Raw genomic sequence first — 15,618 nt, 5'->3', positions numbered from 1 at the left:
TCCCTTGAGCGCCTTGAGCACACTTCGTTCCTCTGCCCACTCGCAGGCCTGAGGTGATGGGAGCAGGCTGCTCTCCCCGCTTTGCTCTCCCTCTCCCCTCTGCACCCCTTCACTTCACCTTTCTTGCCTTGCTGTAGATGGAAGCCAGGATCTTGTTTTGCCCTCTGACCCAGAGCCACGCACCTGGCCAGGGACTCAGATGCCAAACTGAGTCTACATGACTCTCCTGGTCTCTGAGCCACTGCGGGGGTCTCTTTCTGCCCCCACAGCAGCCATGGCAGGGAGTCAGGGAACCTTCAGCCTCTGGGAGCTACTGTCCCCAGCACTATGCCTGAAAACGGCACAGGGGAGGAGGATTTCCATGGAGGTCCCCCTGCTGGATGCAATCTGCTCTGGCTGCCATCCCAACCCTGGACCCTTCCTGAGAAAGCTGGAGTGGCTTCCCTCCATGGAGAGCAGGTTATACAGTCAATCAACAAACATCTCAGAAGGAGGGTTCAGGCAGACCTCTGGTGCCTTCTCCAGCTATGACTGACCATGCTTCCTGTGACCAGCCCTTGCCTGAGTACCTGGGACATCCATGTGTCTCCTGGCCCCCCTCCTGAGTCTAATTCCAATGCCTTTCTCACATGCCACCAATGTAGGGAGTCTGAAATCTGTCTGCAGTAGTATTTTCAGGGTTTAAATAGTGCACCCCCGAAGGACAGACTGAAGTCGGGGCTTCTGAGTCCCACATCAGAATCAGACAATAGGGGGGCTGTAAGGGTCAGGAGGGGAAGAGGAATTCCCGGAGGAGGAGGCTTTGGGCCAGGCAGGATGAGTGGAGGTGAGTGAGGACATCTCCATGCAAAGGTCCTGGGGTAGGAGTTTGTGCCTGTGTAGGGGAGACCATAGGCGTGACCACAGGGCAGGTCCCCCTCCCCAGCAGCAGCGTGCCCTTCCAGGGTCTTGAGAGCCCAGAGTATTGGATTCCTGCCTCCCCAAGGATGGGGGGGGAACTTCTGTGAATTATGAGTGCTTTGGAGATTTAACAGGTGGGGAAATTGAGGCACAGAGCAGAGCCATTCCTGCTGATCCACCTATCCGCCACTCCCCTGCGTAGCCTGCCTGGGGACTCTCACTGGCAGAAACAGTGGCAGCTGGTTTCACAGTGGCTGCAGGCTGGTATCGGTTTGCAGATGACACACCGGATCACACGGCCTGGGGTGGCCAAGGGAGGTTGGCTCTGCCACAGTGTACTGGAGGAAAGAGGGCCATGGCACTGGGACAGGGAGGGAGGAGCCTGGGACCAAGCACGAGCCCTCATTCTGGGTGCTCAGTCAGGAACTGCCTGCACACTATTGTCCCATATAGCCCAGGCTGACCTGAAGCCCATTATGTATAGCCCAGGCTGGACCCAAACTCTAGACCCAAACTCCTGCCTCAGCAGAAGCCCCTGCTCGCCAGTTCCCTCTTCCCAGATGACAAAATCTAACCCTGGATCCCTCGGTGTGTGTGTGTGTACACATTCCCGGGGCACAGTGGTTAGAACAGTGGTTACAGGAGACCAGATCAGCTCCCAGCACCCACGTGGTGGCTCCCAATCATCTGTGACTCCGGATCCGGGGTTGCAGCACCCTCTCCTGGCCCCTTTGTGCAGTGCACCAAGTGGGCACACAGACTTGTAAACCATACCGCCCTCAGCCACAGTATGATGTTACTTTGCTTCCTCTTACCACGTTCTTCAAGGCAACCTGTGATGAACAAAAAGTCCTGTTACTTTTTTAAAGTATGTATGTTACTGTGTGTGTGCTTGCACTGGAGCCTGTGGAAGCTGGGGGTGGGGAGAGGTGGCCAGGTCAGCATTTGGTGTCTTCCTCTGTGGCCCCAACCTTCCTTCTTCTCTCCCCCCCTTTTTTTTTCTTTTTGTTGTTGTTGTTTTCGAGACAGGGTTTCTCCGTAGCTTTGGTGCCTGTCCTGGAACTAGCTCTTGTAGACCAGGCTGGCCTTGAACTCACAGAGATCCACCTGCCTCTGCCTCCCTAGTGCTGGGATTAAAGGCGTGTGCCACAACCTCCCGGCTTGTTTTGTTTTTTAGAGAAAGGGTTTCTCATAGTTTTGGAGCCTGTCCTGAAACTCAGTGTGTAGACTGTCCTCAAACTCACAGAGATCCTTTGCCTCCCGAGCGCCGCCACCGCCCGGCGTTTCATGCATTTTTACTAATCTACTTGTGGGGCAGAGGTCAGAGGGTGACTTTCAGGTGTCAGTTCTCTTTGTCCACTGTGTGGAGTCTGGGGCTGGAACTCTCGTAGTCAGGACTGGCAGCGGCACCTTTACCTTCTGAGCCACCTCACCAGGCCCGTCTTGGTCCTTGGGACAGTGTCTTTCCCAGTACTGACCCTCCTGTGTCTGTGCTGTGGTTACAGCCAGTTTTTATTGATTTGTTTGTTGTTTCTCTGTGTAGCCCTGGCTGTCCTGGGACTCCTATGTAGAACAGGCTGGCCTGGAATTCAGATTCTTCTGTGTGTCATCACCAGCCGGCTTGCAGCAGCTTTGCAGTGTACACTGGGTGTTTGAACTCAGGTCCTGACGCTTGCGCAGCTGGACTTTTCTCACTACACTGCTCCCTTGCTATCCTCAATCAAATCTGTATGCATTAATCTTTACCTTTTCTTCTGCTTTTCTTGAGACAGTCTCCCTCTAAAACCCCAGGCTGATCTCAAACTTACCATCCTTCTGTCTCTGTGGAGTCCTGGGACTATGAACCTGCTCCCTCACACCTGGCCAAAGTCACACTGGGTGCTGGTGCCCCTCCCCGCCAGGATAGAACTTCTCTACCTTAGGCAGAACCCCCGGATTCCTATGTGCCGGCCCGTGCACCTCTCCGTGTGGTAATCTCTCTGATGTAAGCACCAGCCACGGGCTGTGGAATTGCTCCCAGGGTCCAGTAGGGCCTGTCTTGCCACCTCACTCTTCCCCAGAAGGCGGGGTCCTGTGCCACCCTCTGCTCCCTGTTTGAGGCTTTTTGCTGTTATTGAGACAGGGGCTCCCTGTGTAGCCTATGCTGGCCTCAAACTCACTGAATAGCCCGGGATGACCTTGAATGTCCACCTCCCAGCTGTTAGGGTGCAAACCACACCAGTTCTTTGTGTTGTTGTTTGAGACAGGGTCTCACTTTATAATTCTTTGGCTGGTCTGGAACTCACAGCCATCCCCATGCCTCAGTCTCCCATATGTCAGGATGGCAGGCCTATGCTTCCATGGTTGGGTAGAAAATGGAATTTTTCCTGGTTTGGTAATGGACTTCTCTGGTGATAAAAAGCGAGTCCCAGGCCGGCAATATGACTGAGAGGGTAAATCCAAGCCCAAAGACCCACATGGTGGAAGAAGAGAGCCGACTCAGCACATGTGCTCTGGCACTTCAGCCCACGAAGTAAATAATATTCCAAACAGCCAAGTTCCTTCTCCCTCTTCTCTCTGTCTCACGAGCACTCCTCCGAAGACCCCAGGGCTCCTCCCAGCTCTGCAATGGCGCCCTCTGGAGCGCAGCTATGCCGCACAGCTTCTGGCCCACCATGTCCGCTGTGCGAGGCTCGCCTGCCAACTACACCGGCCTCCAGACCACACCGGCCTCCAGACCGCGCCGGCCTACAAACCGCGCCAGCCTCCAGACCACACAGTGCCTAGCTGGACCCCACTGTGATGCTGGTGTCTCTGGGACAGACTCGGGATTTCCCTGGGCCCCAGTCCAGCCAGGGACCTCAAGGTCACACTGAACCTTTTGGAGTCACGGAACATCCAGACAGACACGTCTAGGTGCCAGAAACACACTCTGATCCAGGCCCCCAAACCAAAGCAACCAACCAGGCCACAGCCCTGACCCACACCCCAGTTACCTTCCCACCCGCACAGGCCAGATGCAGCCCTTGCTCCGCACCCCAGGACCGGGACCTGGTCTCAGTTAGTGGAGCACCCATCATCACAGCTCTGGGGAGGTGGAGGCAGGAAGATCGAGATTTCAATGTCATCTTCACCTACACTGAGAGTTCCAGACAGGTCTGGGGAAATGGTGTAGGGTTTGAAGGTCTGTCGTGGGAGAGTCAAGTTGGATGTTCACCCCTCACCAGGGGGAGGAGGACCTCTCCAGCTCCGTGCTCCTTCTGGCTGAATTGCTGAGGTCCTGGTTCAGTGAGAGATCCTGCTTCAAAACCAGACTGTGGATGTTTGAGAGACACGATGTAAACCCCCGCCCTACACAGAAGCTGTGCCCAGTCAGCTGGGTCCTCAGTTTCCCCATGTGACCCCTGCCACAGACCCCCAAGGTATGCATGACCCGGGTGCTATCACCCCAATATCTGGGTCTCCAGGCGGCCATAGTGAAGGATGCTGGACTTCCCCAGAAGAAACAGACTCCAGTTTCTTCAGAGCACCCCCACAGCCTGGCCTGGGTTTGCTCTGCTCCAAGACTGTTGCAGAACATTGTCAGTCCCCGAAGCTGACCTGGGGTGACTGTACTGGGACAGGGCTGTTCCTGCTGTCCTGATGGCGCTCAGAGTTCCCATATCTCAACAGATAGACCACAGACAAGGACTCTCTGGTGCCTCGGGTCAGGGTAAAATAGACTCGGGCAGCAAGAAAACACGTTATTTCCAGCTCCAGGCTTATTTGTCCCAGCCTGAAGCACAGCAGCTGTGCTCGGGTCTGAGCACCTGGGGGGCTGAGGCAGGAGGATTGCCGTGTGTTAGAAGTCAACCCCGGTTACCTAGTTGACTCTGTTGCAGTAGTGATGATAATAATTATCATTATTTAATCCCATTAATAAATTATTACTTAATCCCAGTACCCTGGAGGCAGAGGCAGGTGGATCTCTGTGAGTTCAAGGCCAGTCTGGTCTATGGGAGACACTGTCTCAAAACAAACAAAAAAGTAACAAAACCCTAAACAAACAAAAGAGAGAGCAAGTGTGTTTCTCCCCAACTTTGGCACCCACCCCAACATAGGCCAGAGAAATCATTGACCCCACAGTACTGGTAAGGAAACAGAGGCACTCCCTGGCGCTCACCCTCCAAATGTTTCAAAAAGAGTCTGGTTGCCAGGGAACTCTGTAGAGGGCCCCGCCCCACAAACACCGGTTGCTATGGGGAAGAAGTGCCTACAACTGTGATCTCCAGCCTGAGTTTCCAAACCGTGAGGTTTTCCTTCTTTATTTATTCATTTTTGGCTCAGTGGATGAATCCGGGTCTCTGCCCCTGAGTACCACTGAGGCTGGAACACAGCCCCCAAGGCATCACGGCCTCTGCAACCCCAGGGCCTTTGCATGTGCTCCCTGCTGGGGGAGGCTGTGGCCTCCGTGAAGGTCCACGCCCGACGCGCATCCACGCCCAGGGTGTCGCTTTGGCAGGACTTGATTAGGGGGTGCGTGTGTGTTTAGACTGCTTCTGAATGTCCCTAAAATTATTTTATTATTATTATTATTATTTTTGATTTTCAAGACAGGGTTTCTCCGTAGCTTGCTTTTGGTTCCTGTCTTGGAACTAGCTCTTGTAGACCAGGCTGGCCTCGAAGTCACAGAGATCCACCTGCCTCTGCCTCCGGAGTGCTGGGATTAAAGGCGTGCGCCACCACCGCCTGGCAATTATTTTCTTATTTAAGATATTTATTTGTTGGGAGTGGGGTGGGGACTATATGTGCCTTGGTGCTCCTGTGCAGGTCACAGGACAGCTGGTGGGATCCAGTTTCCTCCTTCCATCACGGGGGTCCCAGGGATCGAACTCAGGCCATCAGGCTTCGCTGCTGAGCCATTTCCCCTGCCCCTTGTTGATGGGAAGCACTCGGAGCATGCAAATGTCCTGGGGTTGCAGAGCCCGCAATGCCCCAGCCAGGTCACCCCAGGGCCATTCTCTGCAAGATCACACCTTCATCCAACAGGGCAGGAGGACTGGGAGTTCCAGGTCAGCCTCAGTTACACAGTGAAACTCTGTCTCAAGTAGGAAAAAAAAAGAATAAAAAGAAAGTCTCATGTTCATCTGAAATGGAGCTGGCTGGAAACGTGCATTTTGTGGGGTTTTACATTTCAGTGAGAAAGCCAAGGCCCAGAGAGGCCCAGAGAGTCCCAGGAACTGCCCTTGGTGGCACAGCCAGATGGCAGATCACGATCAGCACCGGCATCTGCTGACATTGCCACGCTGCCCGGCTCCATTGCCACTGTCACTGGATACTTGGTAAACATTGTCCCCATGGGAGCAACTGTGAGTTTAAGGTGGGCGAGGCTCCTGCCGTGGTGATGGCAGGAGCTCTGAATTTGGACACTTTTGATGACTCTCAGGCAGACCAACAAGTTCCCACATTGGCCCAACGCCCAGCTGTCCACAGGCTGAGGCAGGAGAATAACCGTGAGCTCTAGGCAAACTCACTGCCTCAACAAATAAACAAAAGTAGCTGATTATATGGAGGCCTGTGTACCCGGCCCGTGTGGCCGTGTACCGTACCCAGCCAGGTGGGCACGTTTGAAAATGTGGTCCTGTTGCCTGTCCTTTCTCTGCTGTGCTGGCTGGCAGGATGGAGGAACAGACCCATACAAGACACAAAACACCCTGGGACTGTGGGGTCAGAGTCAGGCTGGACAGAGGTGGGGCTGAGGAAAGGCAGGGAAGAAGACAAGCCCAGCATAGTCAGGGTATAGGTGGGGTTTTGAAGAGTTGCCAGCAAGAATGAGGCGTCCTGCTGGGCAATGGCGGTGCACGCCTTTAATCCCATCACTCGGGAGGCAGAGGCAGGCGGATCTCTGTGAGTTTGAGGCCAGCCTGATCTACAGAGTGAGTTGCAGGACAGCCAGGGCTACACTAAGAGAAACCTTGTCTTGAAAATCAAAAATAAATGCACAAATAAATAATTCTTAAAAAATAAAATAAAAAAATAAGAAAAGAAAAAAGAATGCCCTGGATGTGACCAAATTGAATCTGGGGTCTACTGTCTCACCAGAAACCAGCGGGGTCACAGGGAGATAGATGCACAGGCCTAGGACAGCATTGTATGCTGTGCGGCCCCTGCAGGGAGCAGCTTGTGCTTGGGAGGGGACTCTGCCCCCATCCAGGAGTCCCATCCTCTTAGTCATGGCGGCAAATGGGGCTTCGATGCCCTGATCACCGCTGCTGAGTCCCAGTCTAATTGGCCCGGTGGGGTCGTCAAAAGCCAATCCGTGGCTCTGCCTGACTGTGATCAAGGGGAGCCTGGAAGAGCGCAGGGCTGACTGGGAGGGGGCAGACCCCACAGGGCTTTGTGTGCCTGGCTTGGGGTCCCCTCTTGCCCACCCTGACTGTGAGGGGCCCTTGACAGTTTCCCTGCAGGGGGATTGCTCTCTTTAGGTCCTTCTCCTACCCTGGCTGTCTTTCTGTTTCCCGCTGGCCGTGGCTGGCACCACCCACCAGGCTAGTCAGCGCTTCCTCCTCAGCTTTTTCAGGACTTTCCTCAATGCCACAAACAAGGGGAGGGATCAGGGCTGGGGCACAGAGGGCAGAGCGCTCTGGCAAAGCATCCAGGAACACATACACCACGCACACTGGTCGTGACAGAAGTAGGCAGGGGGATCAGGCATTCAAGGCCAGCCTGGGATACCCAAGAGTGTCTCATAAGCAAACAAAAATAAAAGTAGCCGGGCGGTGGTGGCACACGCCTTTAATCCCAGCACTCGGGAGGCAGAGGCAGGCGGATCTCAGTGAGTTCGAGACCAGCGTGGTCTACAAGAGCTAGTTCCAGGACAGGCTCCAAAACCACAGAGAAACCCTGTCTCGAAAACAAACAAACAAATAAATAAATGAAAGAAAGCAAATGGGGTCTGGAGGCCAAGTAGCCAGAGCAGCTGGCGAAGCACGCGCAAAGGTCCTGGGGTTGGGGCCCACTCTGCTTCCTCAGGAAGATCCGGAGCTGGGAGGGGACCCTGGAGGCTGCGCTGGCCGGAGGTGGGTACAGGGTGTTCTGTAATCGGAGCCCAGCAGGACAACAGCCCCTTCCCCGGCACCCCAGGGCCCCATGCTCCGGACAGAATGTGCCCGGGGAGACACAACAAGACGGCGAGGGCGGCCCGGACCGTGGGTAGATTCCTGAACAGCCGCCTGGTCGGGACAGCTGCCAGCTTCAGAACAAGTGTCTGTGCCTTTGCGTGCCTGTCACGCTGGGGCCCAGAGAGAGAAAGGGGTGTCTGGAGCTTGACACTGAGCCCTGATCAGTCAGATTCATGGGGGTCCCGGAAGCAGGTGCAGGGAGGTGACCCCAGAGTCCTGCGTCCTGACTGTGAGGCCTTGAGCCGCTGCTGATCCAGCAGAGGAGGAGGGGCCTGAGTAGCACAGCCCCGTCCCTCAGTCCGGGGACCTCGGAGCCAGCTCCTTCCTCCCCTTACCCGGAAAACCCTTCTGTAAGAATCAGGTTCCTCAGCTGCCGGCTCAACTGTCCCTGTCAGCTGTCGGGGGCCCGAGGAACTGCTGTCCCCGTGTCCGCTCCCGGGACAAACTGTGTGGTTCAGGAGCACAGCTAGAAGCGGAATCCTAATCCCATGTGATGGGGACCCCTCCTCAGCTGCACACTGGGTTTAGGGGTCTTCCTAACCACGTCCTATACACCCCGAATCTCTGCGGCTGTCCTGTATGACCCCAGGACCCCAGCTCACAGGGCCTGGGACTCACCTGCCTCTGTTCCCAGTGATAGGGCTAAATAATAACTAATTAATGGAATCCATTATCAATGTTATTATTGCCACAGTCTCATTAGGTAGCCTCCTGCCTCAACCTCCTGAGGGCTCAACCTGCTTCTAGCTGTCTGTATTCACAGGCTGTGTGGTAGCATGCAGAAACCATGCCTAGAGCTCGAGGCTCCTTCCCCACCTTCGTGAGGACTGATACACACAAAACAACAAATACAATTTTTTTTTTTGGCTTTTTGAGACAGGGTTTCTCTGTGTAGCCCCAGCTGTTCTGGAACTAGCTCTGTAGACCTAGAACTCATAGAGATCTGCCTGTCTCTGCCTCTGAGTGCTGGGATTTAAAGGCGTGCACCAACACCAACACCCAGCCAAATAAATCTTAAAAAATAAAACAAGAAAAAGACATAGACAGACTGGTGACCAGAGGCGGGAGGGTGTGTGAGGAGGGCATGGGCCCCAGTTAAGTCCCTGGAGGGGATCAGAGCTTTACTGGTCTTCAGGGTCCATGGGCGAATGAGGTGTCAGCTCAGTCTTTCCCGTTTTTATTTATTCATTTTTATACAAAGGGTGATGAGTTCTTCAGACGTGGGCATGGCAAGTCCCTGGCAGGGCTGTGGAGAGGGGAGCTTTCCCAGTTGCTCCCGGGCACCTGTTGCCCCTTTGGTGACCTGCCAGGCTGCCGTGTCCCTGTCTGGATTCTACCCTGAGCAAGGCCTGAGCTTCTCGTGGCAGATCATGCGGGCGGCTCTGGGCTCACCGGGCACCAGTCCTCAGAAACTGGCAATCTTGGACCCTCAAGTCCCACAGAGCCTCAATCTGTCCTGTTCACCTTACAATGTGGCCATATTTAAGATGCCTACACACCTGGGCTCCCGCCCCTAGGTTGCAGATGGTGGGACTGTGAGCTCCAACCATCTCCTCTGTCCTGTCTGCGTGCTGAGCTCCTCAAAGCCACAGCCTCGCTGAAACTTCCTCTGCGGGCGTTTGGCCTCCCGTCTGGTTCTGGCTTCTCCCAGATTCATCTCTCCCAGACTGTAACCCTCTAGGGATCTAGCACTGGTCAAACACAGAGAACTGGAAGCCTCAGGAGGAGGACCCCAGTCCACAGAAGTCACGCGCTGCCCCTCAGTCCTGTGCGATGGCAGAAGACACTCGGCCTCCTGTTTTCCCAAAGCAGACAGCTGGACTGCAGTGGCCAGAGAAACGTGAACCTACCGAAGTGTCCGCTCACATATCAGCAGGTCATGCAGCGTGGCCTCACAGCCTCTGAGGCGGGGTTAGGATCCTCCTGACAGACAGAGTCCCAGTGAGTTGCCTTGTCCACCCTGCCAGCCCCAAGCTCAGAGAACAGGCAGTTAGGGGTCACCAGGAGGGCATGAGGCTGGGCATATACATGGGAGTTCATTTCCTCTATGTAGCCCAGGCTGGCCTGTATCTTGTGTTCCTCCTGCCTCAGCCTCCCAAGGGCTGGGGGTGGGGGGTGAGGGTAAGAAGCCCACGTGACTCAGCAAACCCCGCCCCCCAGGAGCTAGCGAGGGCACAAGCAGTTTACCTCAGAGTACAGTGGAGGCGGGTGGTAGCGGAAGTCATGGAGACAGGCAAAATAGGGCCCTTCCAGGGTCACACCCAGGTCCCGCAGCAGGGGTAAGGGCCCCAGTGAGGCAATTGGCAGCGGGCTGTCCCTCATCACCTCTGAGTACTCGGGGGGTGCTGGAAGGGAGAGATGAGACCGGGCTTCTGGAGGACCCATGGCCGTGACATGACTATGACCAAGCCTTTTCCCCCTAGGGACAGTTGCCCAGGCTGACCTCCAACTATAGCAATCCTCCTGCCACAATTGGTTTGGTTTTGTTTTTTTGAGGAAGGATCTGAGTGTAGAGCAGGTTGCCCTGGAGCACACAGCGACAGGTCCCCTTGTGTTTGCCTCTGTGGCTGCCTGGCACTAAAGGTGTGTGTCACCATGCCCTGCTGGGTCTCCTACAGTCCTGGTTAGGTTTTGAACTATTAAGTAGGGGAAGCTGGCCTTGAACCATCCCCCAGTCCTCGGTGTGAAGGGATGATGGGTGCTGGGATTAGACCATGCTTGCCTAGAGACCCCTGGACTGGAGGGTGGGACCAGGCCGCGGCTCTGCCTGCCCGCATTCTTGGTTGCTGACTGAGCTCACCCTCTGGCGCCTCCAACTGGGTGCACAGGCTCCAGTTTTGCAGGAAGCTGGCGCGGCTGCCTATGCTGGCCGAGCGACTGCCCAGGGGGTGCAAGGGGACCGTGCCGATGACCAATGGCAGCTCCAGCAGCAGCTTCGAGGAGCCTGGGATGTCCACGCAGACCTGAAGGGAGAAGTGGCGATGTGGACAGCTACCCCACCTGTGCCCTCCACCCTGGTCCGAACAACGGGGTGGAGGGAGGCTTGCTGGGTACCTTGAGCGAATAGTCCACACTGAGCACGCAGCAGTGCAGGATGGACGGGCCCACTGGGGGGATGCGCAGCGCGCGACCGGGCCACAGCGCACGGCGACCAGGGCCCACAGGCTCCCCGTCTACACTGGCCACCACAGTGCGCTTCTGCTTGCGTGCACCTCGGGCCATGAAGGTCTGTGTCTGTACCAGGGCGGCGCGGGCCTGCACAGGTCGCGTGGAGCCATTGTCAATCTCCGCGAAGATAGGGATGACTTCACCTACAGCACGGAGCAGCTTGCCTCAGTTTCCCCATTGCTAACTCTTCCTACTCCAGCCGCATCCCTTCCCACTTGTTACCCGGAGTGTAGCCCTTGCGGTCGATCTTGGCTGAGAGAGTGACAAGACCATGGTTGCAGTACCAGGATCGAGCCACCTTCTCCCGGGCTCCAGCCTGCGGTTCCTGTAGGGACACTAAGGGTCACTTCAGGCACATGGACACTTGGGGCTTCTATGTTAGAAGGACCCTAGTTTCAGGAAGAAGATGGGACAGGGAGAACGGTGCCTGTTTTAGGCCAGCCACCCCTACAAAATGTGACCCTGTCTAAAGAAACCAAAAGTTGAATAAAAAATTAAAACCAAGAATAGGTGTGGGGTGCATACCTTTAATCCCAGCAGACAGATCTCTGTTATTTGAGGACAGAGACCAGTCAGGGTTACACACACAGAGAAACCTTTGTAAAGTTTAAAAAAGAACAAGAAAGAAACAAACAAATCTCAAAACCAATAAAACAAAAGAGTGCAAGCCCTACTGTGCCCCGTTTCCCAAGCGGGGCATCTAAGACTGAGGTAGGGTAAGACACTCGCCCAGAGAGAGCCGCACAAGTGGGTGCCTTCAGGATTTTCACCCAGCTCTAGCAAGTCACCTCTAAACTTCTGGCTCCTCTGTTTCAGAGACCGCCTGTAACCCCCAACTCCGGAAGACGTCGAGAGGCCAGGTCGGACCCCACCTTGCCCCCCACGGGGCAGCCACGTACCAGCAGGGCAGGTGTGTTTATGTCTACGGGTTCAATGACAGTGAACACCTTCCGGGCGCGGCATGCGGGGACCCAGGGCCGATGCAGAGTGGCTTTGATGGAATAGCGGACGCTGCCGTGTTTGCCCTCGAAGGATGTCACTAGGGAGCTGGAGTGGCGAGAGGGGATTCAGGGTAGGAGACAAAGGCATGCAAGTGAAGTCCCGAGGAGTTAGGGGTCGGAGGAGCGCAGATGCCCAGCCGGTGGGCGACAGCGGGGCTTACAGAGGCAGCTGGAAGCTGAAGGGAAACTCATGACGTCCGGCGGGCAGAGTGGCGATGTCCCCCGAGTCTAGAAGAAGACAATGGACTCAGCGGACGCGGGCTTGAGGATCGCCTGCTCAGGGTCTCGGGGGTCCCCAGCCTGTACCTGGCGCGAGCAGCGTGGTGCGGTGGTTCACGACTTCCACGCGCTCGCTGTAGCTCTGCGTATACGCGGTGCTGGAGCCCGCGCTGCGCGACTCGGTCCAGTGTGCGCGCGCGCGGCCCCGAGCGCGCAGCCTGAGCGCGCCCACGCGCGCCGCCCCCGCCAGCTCCAGCAGTACCCGGCCCGCCACGGCCTGGCCTCCGTGGAACACGGGCTCGGTGCCCGCGCGGGCCCCGTCCAGCTGCACCACGAAGGCCTTCACCTTGTCGAACAGCATCGCGCTGACCGACGCGAACCCAAAAGAAGGCCAACCCGGGGCTCGAACCCGCGACACGGAAGGCCGAGCGGCTGGGAGCGCGGCAGGTTCGAACTACGCCCGCGGACACGCAGGCCGGCAGAACCCGAAGACCGCTCGGGACTCGCGCGCGGGGCGGCGGGCTCTTATACGGCGGGGCGGGGGCGGGGCCTGCGGAGAAGGCCGCGCCTACCGGAAGAGGCTCCGTCTAAAGCGACGGTGGGGGCGGGGCCAGAGAGGGAAAGTCGCTACCCCTGGGAGCCAATAGTGTGGCGAAGGAATGGCCTGAGAGAAAGCCACGTCTCCCGGAAGAGGAGCCACCAATAGCGCGGCTGGGAGGCGGGGCCTGGAAAACCCGGCTTTGCCGAACTGGACCAAAGGTTCCTCGAGGGCCGAGGCCTGAGAAAAAGCCGCGCCTCCTAGAACGGTTACGCCGTAGTGCGGGGGCGTGGCCTGGGACCCGCCCCTCCGATTATTAGCATCGAGGAGGCGTGGTCTGATGGGAAAATTCACCAATAGCACCTGGGGGCGGGTCCTCCTAGGCTCCGCCCCAAGCTGAGCCTCGGTGGTCGGCGTTGTGGCGAGGGTGGCCCTGAAGTGGGGACCCGGTCTGAGGCTCAAACTTTGCAGCTGTCACTGTTTTTTCGTTGTTTGTTTTGTTTTTGAAACTGGTTTTCATGTAGCCCAGGCTGGCCTGGAGCTCGAGACAGTCCTGCGTCATCTTCCTGAGGGCTCGGATGGCCGCCTTAGTCATGAAACCTGGCTGCCTTTCTTTATTTCGGCTGTTTTGAGAAAGACCTGGCTGGTTTGGAACTCACTCGTGTACACCGAGTGCTGGGACAAAAGCTTCCTTTCCTTTGAGGCCGGGTCTCACACAGCCCGGCTGGCCTCCAGTGCGCCATGCAGTCGAGCCCAGAGCTTCCAAGGCTGGGTTTGCGGGCGTTTGCCACGACGCCTGGCTCTTTCTCGCCCACGGTGACCCAGGTTGTCCTGGAACTCCGTCTCCCACAGCACTGAGTTGACAGACGTGCACCACTAGGTCTCAGTTTCCCAGCCTCATCATCAGCTCGCTGCCACCTGCAGACCCCCGGCGGTGCGGATTGGTGGGGGTACCCCAGGTTGGGCACCCCCGTCAAAGGACAACCGCTTCGTGCCTTAATTTCCACTTCCACAGGGCGTGGCAGAAGTCAGTCCTGGCCACAGAATGTGGCGTGTGGATCGCCGTGCATACCCGGCTCGAGTCCGGGAGATGCTCTGACATTTCGAATTGTGTCTGGGGACAGCGTGACCCTTCTCGGGGACTCAGTTTCCCCTCAGAGCTCTCAGGGGATCCAGCCCGGCGTTTATGGGACGCGCGCGCCCCCTGGTGGACCAGGGATGCACCGCGGCTCGTATTCACTCCTGGAGTCCAGCTGCGCGGACACGGGGATCCCAGAGGCTGCTGCACGGTCACGAGGGGGTCACGCACCGCCACCTCCAGCGTGGGAGTCAGCGCTGAAGGGCGCGAGCGGCAGTGACAAGGGAGTCTGTCTGGAGGATCAGAGGTCTTGGCCAGGAGGGCAGAGCGGGAACTGAGTGCAACACCTCCAGCCGAGCGAGTGTACCACAGATGGGCCTCCACAGGCCCAGAGAGGACGAGGCCTGAGGTCACACAGCAAGTCAACCGCCGCCACCTCTCAGAGAAAGTCTGGGTCGCTTCAGGATTTCCCTTGGTTCCCACAGACCACCAGCTCAGCGCTGTTGAAAGCGCAGCCTTTGCTTCTGCCCCGCCCATTTCACAGTCGGGTACCCTGAGATCTGGTTCAGCTGTGTGAGTAAGGGGCCTGGAGCCCAGAGAGGCGGTGACATCTGCCCTGCACACACAGCTGGCGCTGGGGTAGGACTCCCTAGGTGAGGCTGAGGTGGGAAGGCTATGACCACGATGTAAGGTGAAAGGTCCCCCAACCCCCACAGTTTCCTCCCCGGTGGGAGACATTCCCACCTGACCCACAGACACCATCATACTCTCCCCTACTCCAGGGAAAAGCAGAGTAGCAGACACTGCAAGGAAAACTGAGGCAGGGTTCTGGGTGCACGAAGATACGGGGCTTCTTTGAGAATTGGGGCCCCCACACCTGGGAGGCCTGAACAGAGGACTCCCTAGCCCACCCAGGGGTTCAGCAGACCCTGCATGGGGGACGGAATCCCTCCACTTTAATTGGGGTTGTACCATTTTTGTGATACTTCTATGTCCAGGTTGCTATAGTTCTGAGATGGGGACGCAATCCAAGCAGGAGTACTTCACCCAGTGGGAAATCCTCCCCTGGGAGCCCCTTTGTGTTTTTGTGACAGTCTATTATAGCCCAGGCTACCCTCAAACTACTGTGAACTGTCCTCCTGCCTCAGGCTCCCCGGTGCTGGGATGATAGACGTATGCAACCACACCCAACTGTTGTTTCCCACGTGTTGAGAGGGGGTCCCGTCCCGTAACTCTGGCTGGTTTTGAGCTTATGGCAATCATCCGGCCTCAGCTTCCTGAGTGTCTTCTGCTTAGGGCGCCCCTGCTTTCTGGGAGCTCAGCTGGGGAGCAGCACCCGCCGCCTTCGCAGGTAGGTTTCAGCTGCGGTGAAGTCACTGGCCACGGTGTTCACGCCCTCGCTGCGCGCCTCCGGCCAGTGGGTTGCCGCCGGGCCACCAGCACTTGCACCCACAGCGGCGCTGCTGCCTCGGGCAGCACCCAGCCCAGCAGCCGCTGCCCTCCCCCCCCCCCCCCCCGCACACCGCGGTGCGCAAAGGTGCGCAGGGAGCCCAGCTGCGTGCCCCAGGCCGGGTC

At 57.1% G+C, this 15,618-nt stretch overlaps 2 protein-coding genes across 2 annotated transcripts in view; both read right to left on the bottom strand.

The window, feature by feature from the left end:
* Slc5a5 (solute carrier family 5 member 5) overlaps positions 1 to 15,618 on the bottom strand; it is a 90,593-nt gene that overhangs the window by 16,855 nt on the left and 58,120 nt on the right. The window lies entirely within an intron of this gene.
* On the bottom strand, positions 9,201 to 12,911 carry Arrdc2 (arrestin domain containing 2). Its single transcript, XM_075987125.1, has 8 exons — positions 12,515 to 12,911; positions 12,370 to 12,436; positions 12,107 to 12,254; positions 11,430 to 11,532; positions 11,094 to 11,350; positions 10,840 to 11,002; positions 10,227 to 10,384; positions 9,201 to 9,962 (listed from the first exon to the last, which is right to left on the bottom strand). The coding sequence occupies exons 1-8, from the start codon at positions 12,786 to 12,788 to the stop codon at positions 9,909 to 9,911; spliced, it is 1,224 nt and encodes a 407-aa protein (XP_075843240.1). The 5' UTR covers positions 12,789 to 12,911; the 3' UTR covers positions 9,201 to 9,908.

This window comes from Microtus pennsylvanicus, chromosome 9 (genome assembly GCF_037038515.1).
Source record: "Microtus pennsylvanicus isolate mMicPen1 chromosome 9, mMicPen1.hap1, whole genome shotgun sequence".
NCBI classification, from domain to species: Eukaryota; Metazoa; Chordata; class Mammalia; order Rodentia; family Cricetidae; genus Microtus; species Microtus pennsylvanicus.
This window is presented reverse-complemented; position numbering and strand designations above follow the sequence as displayed.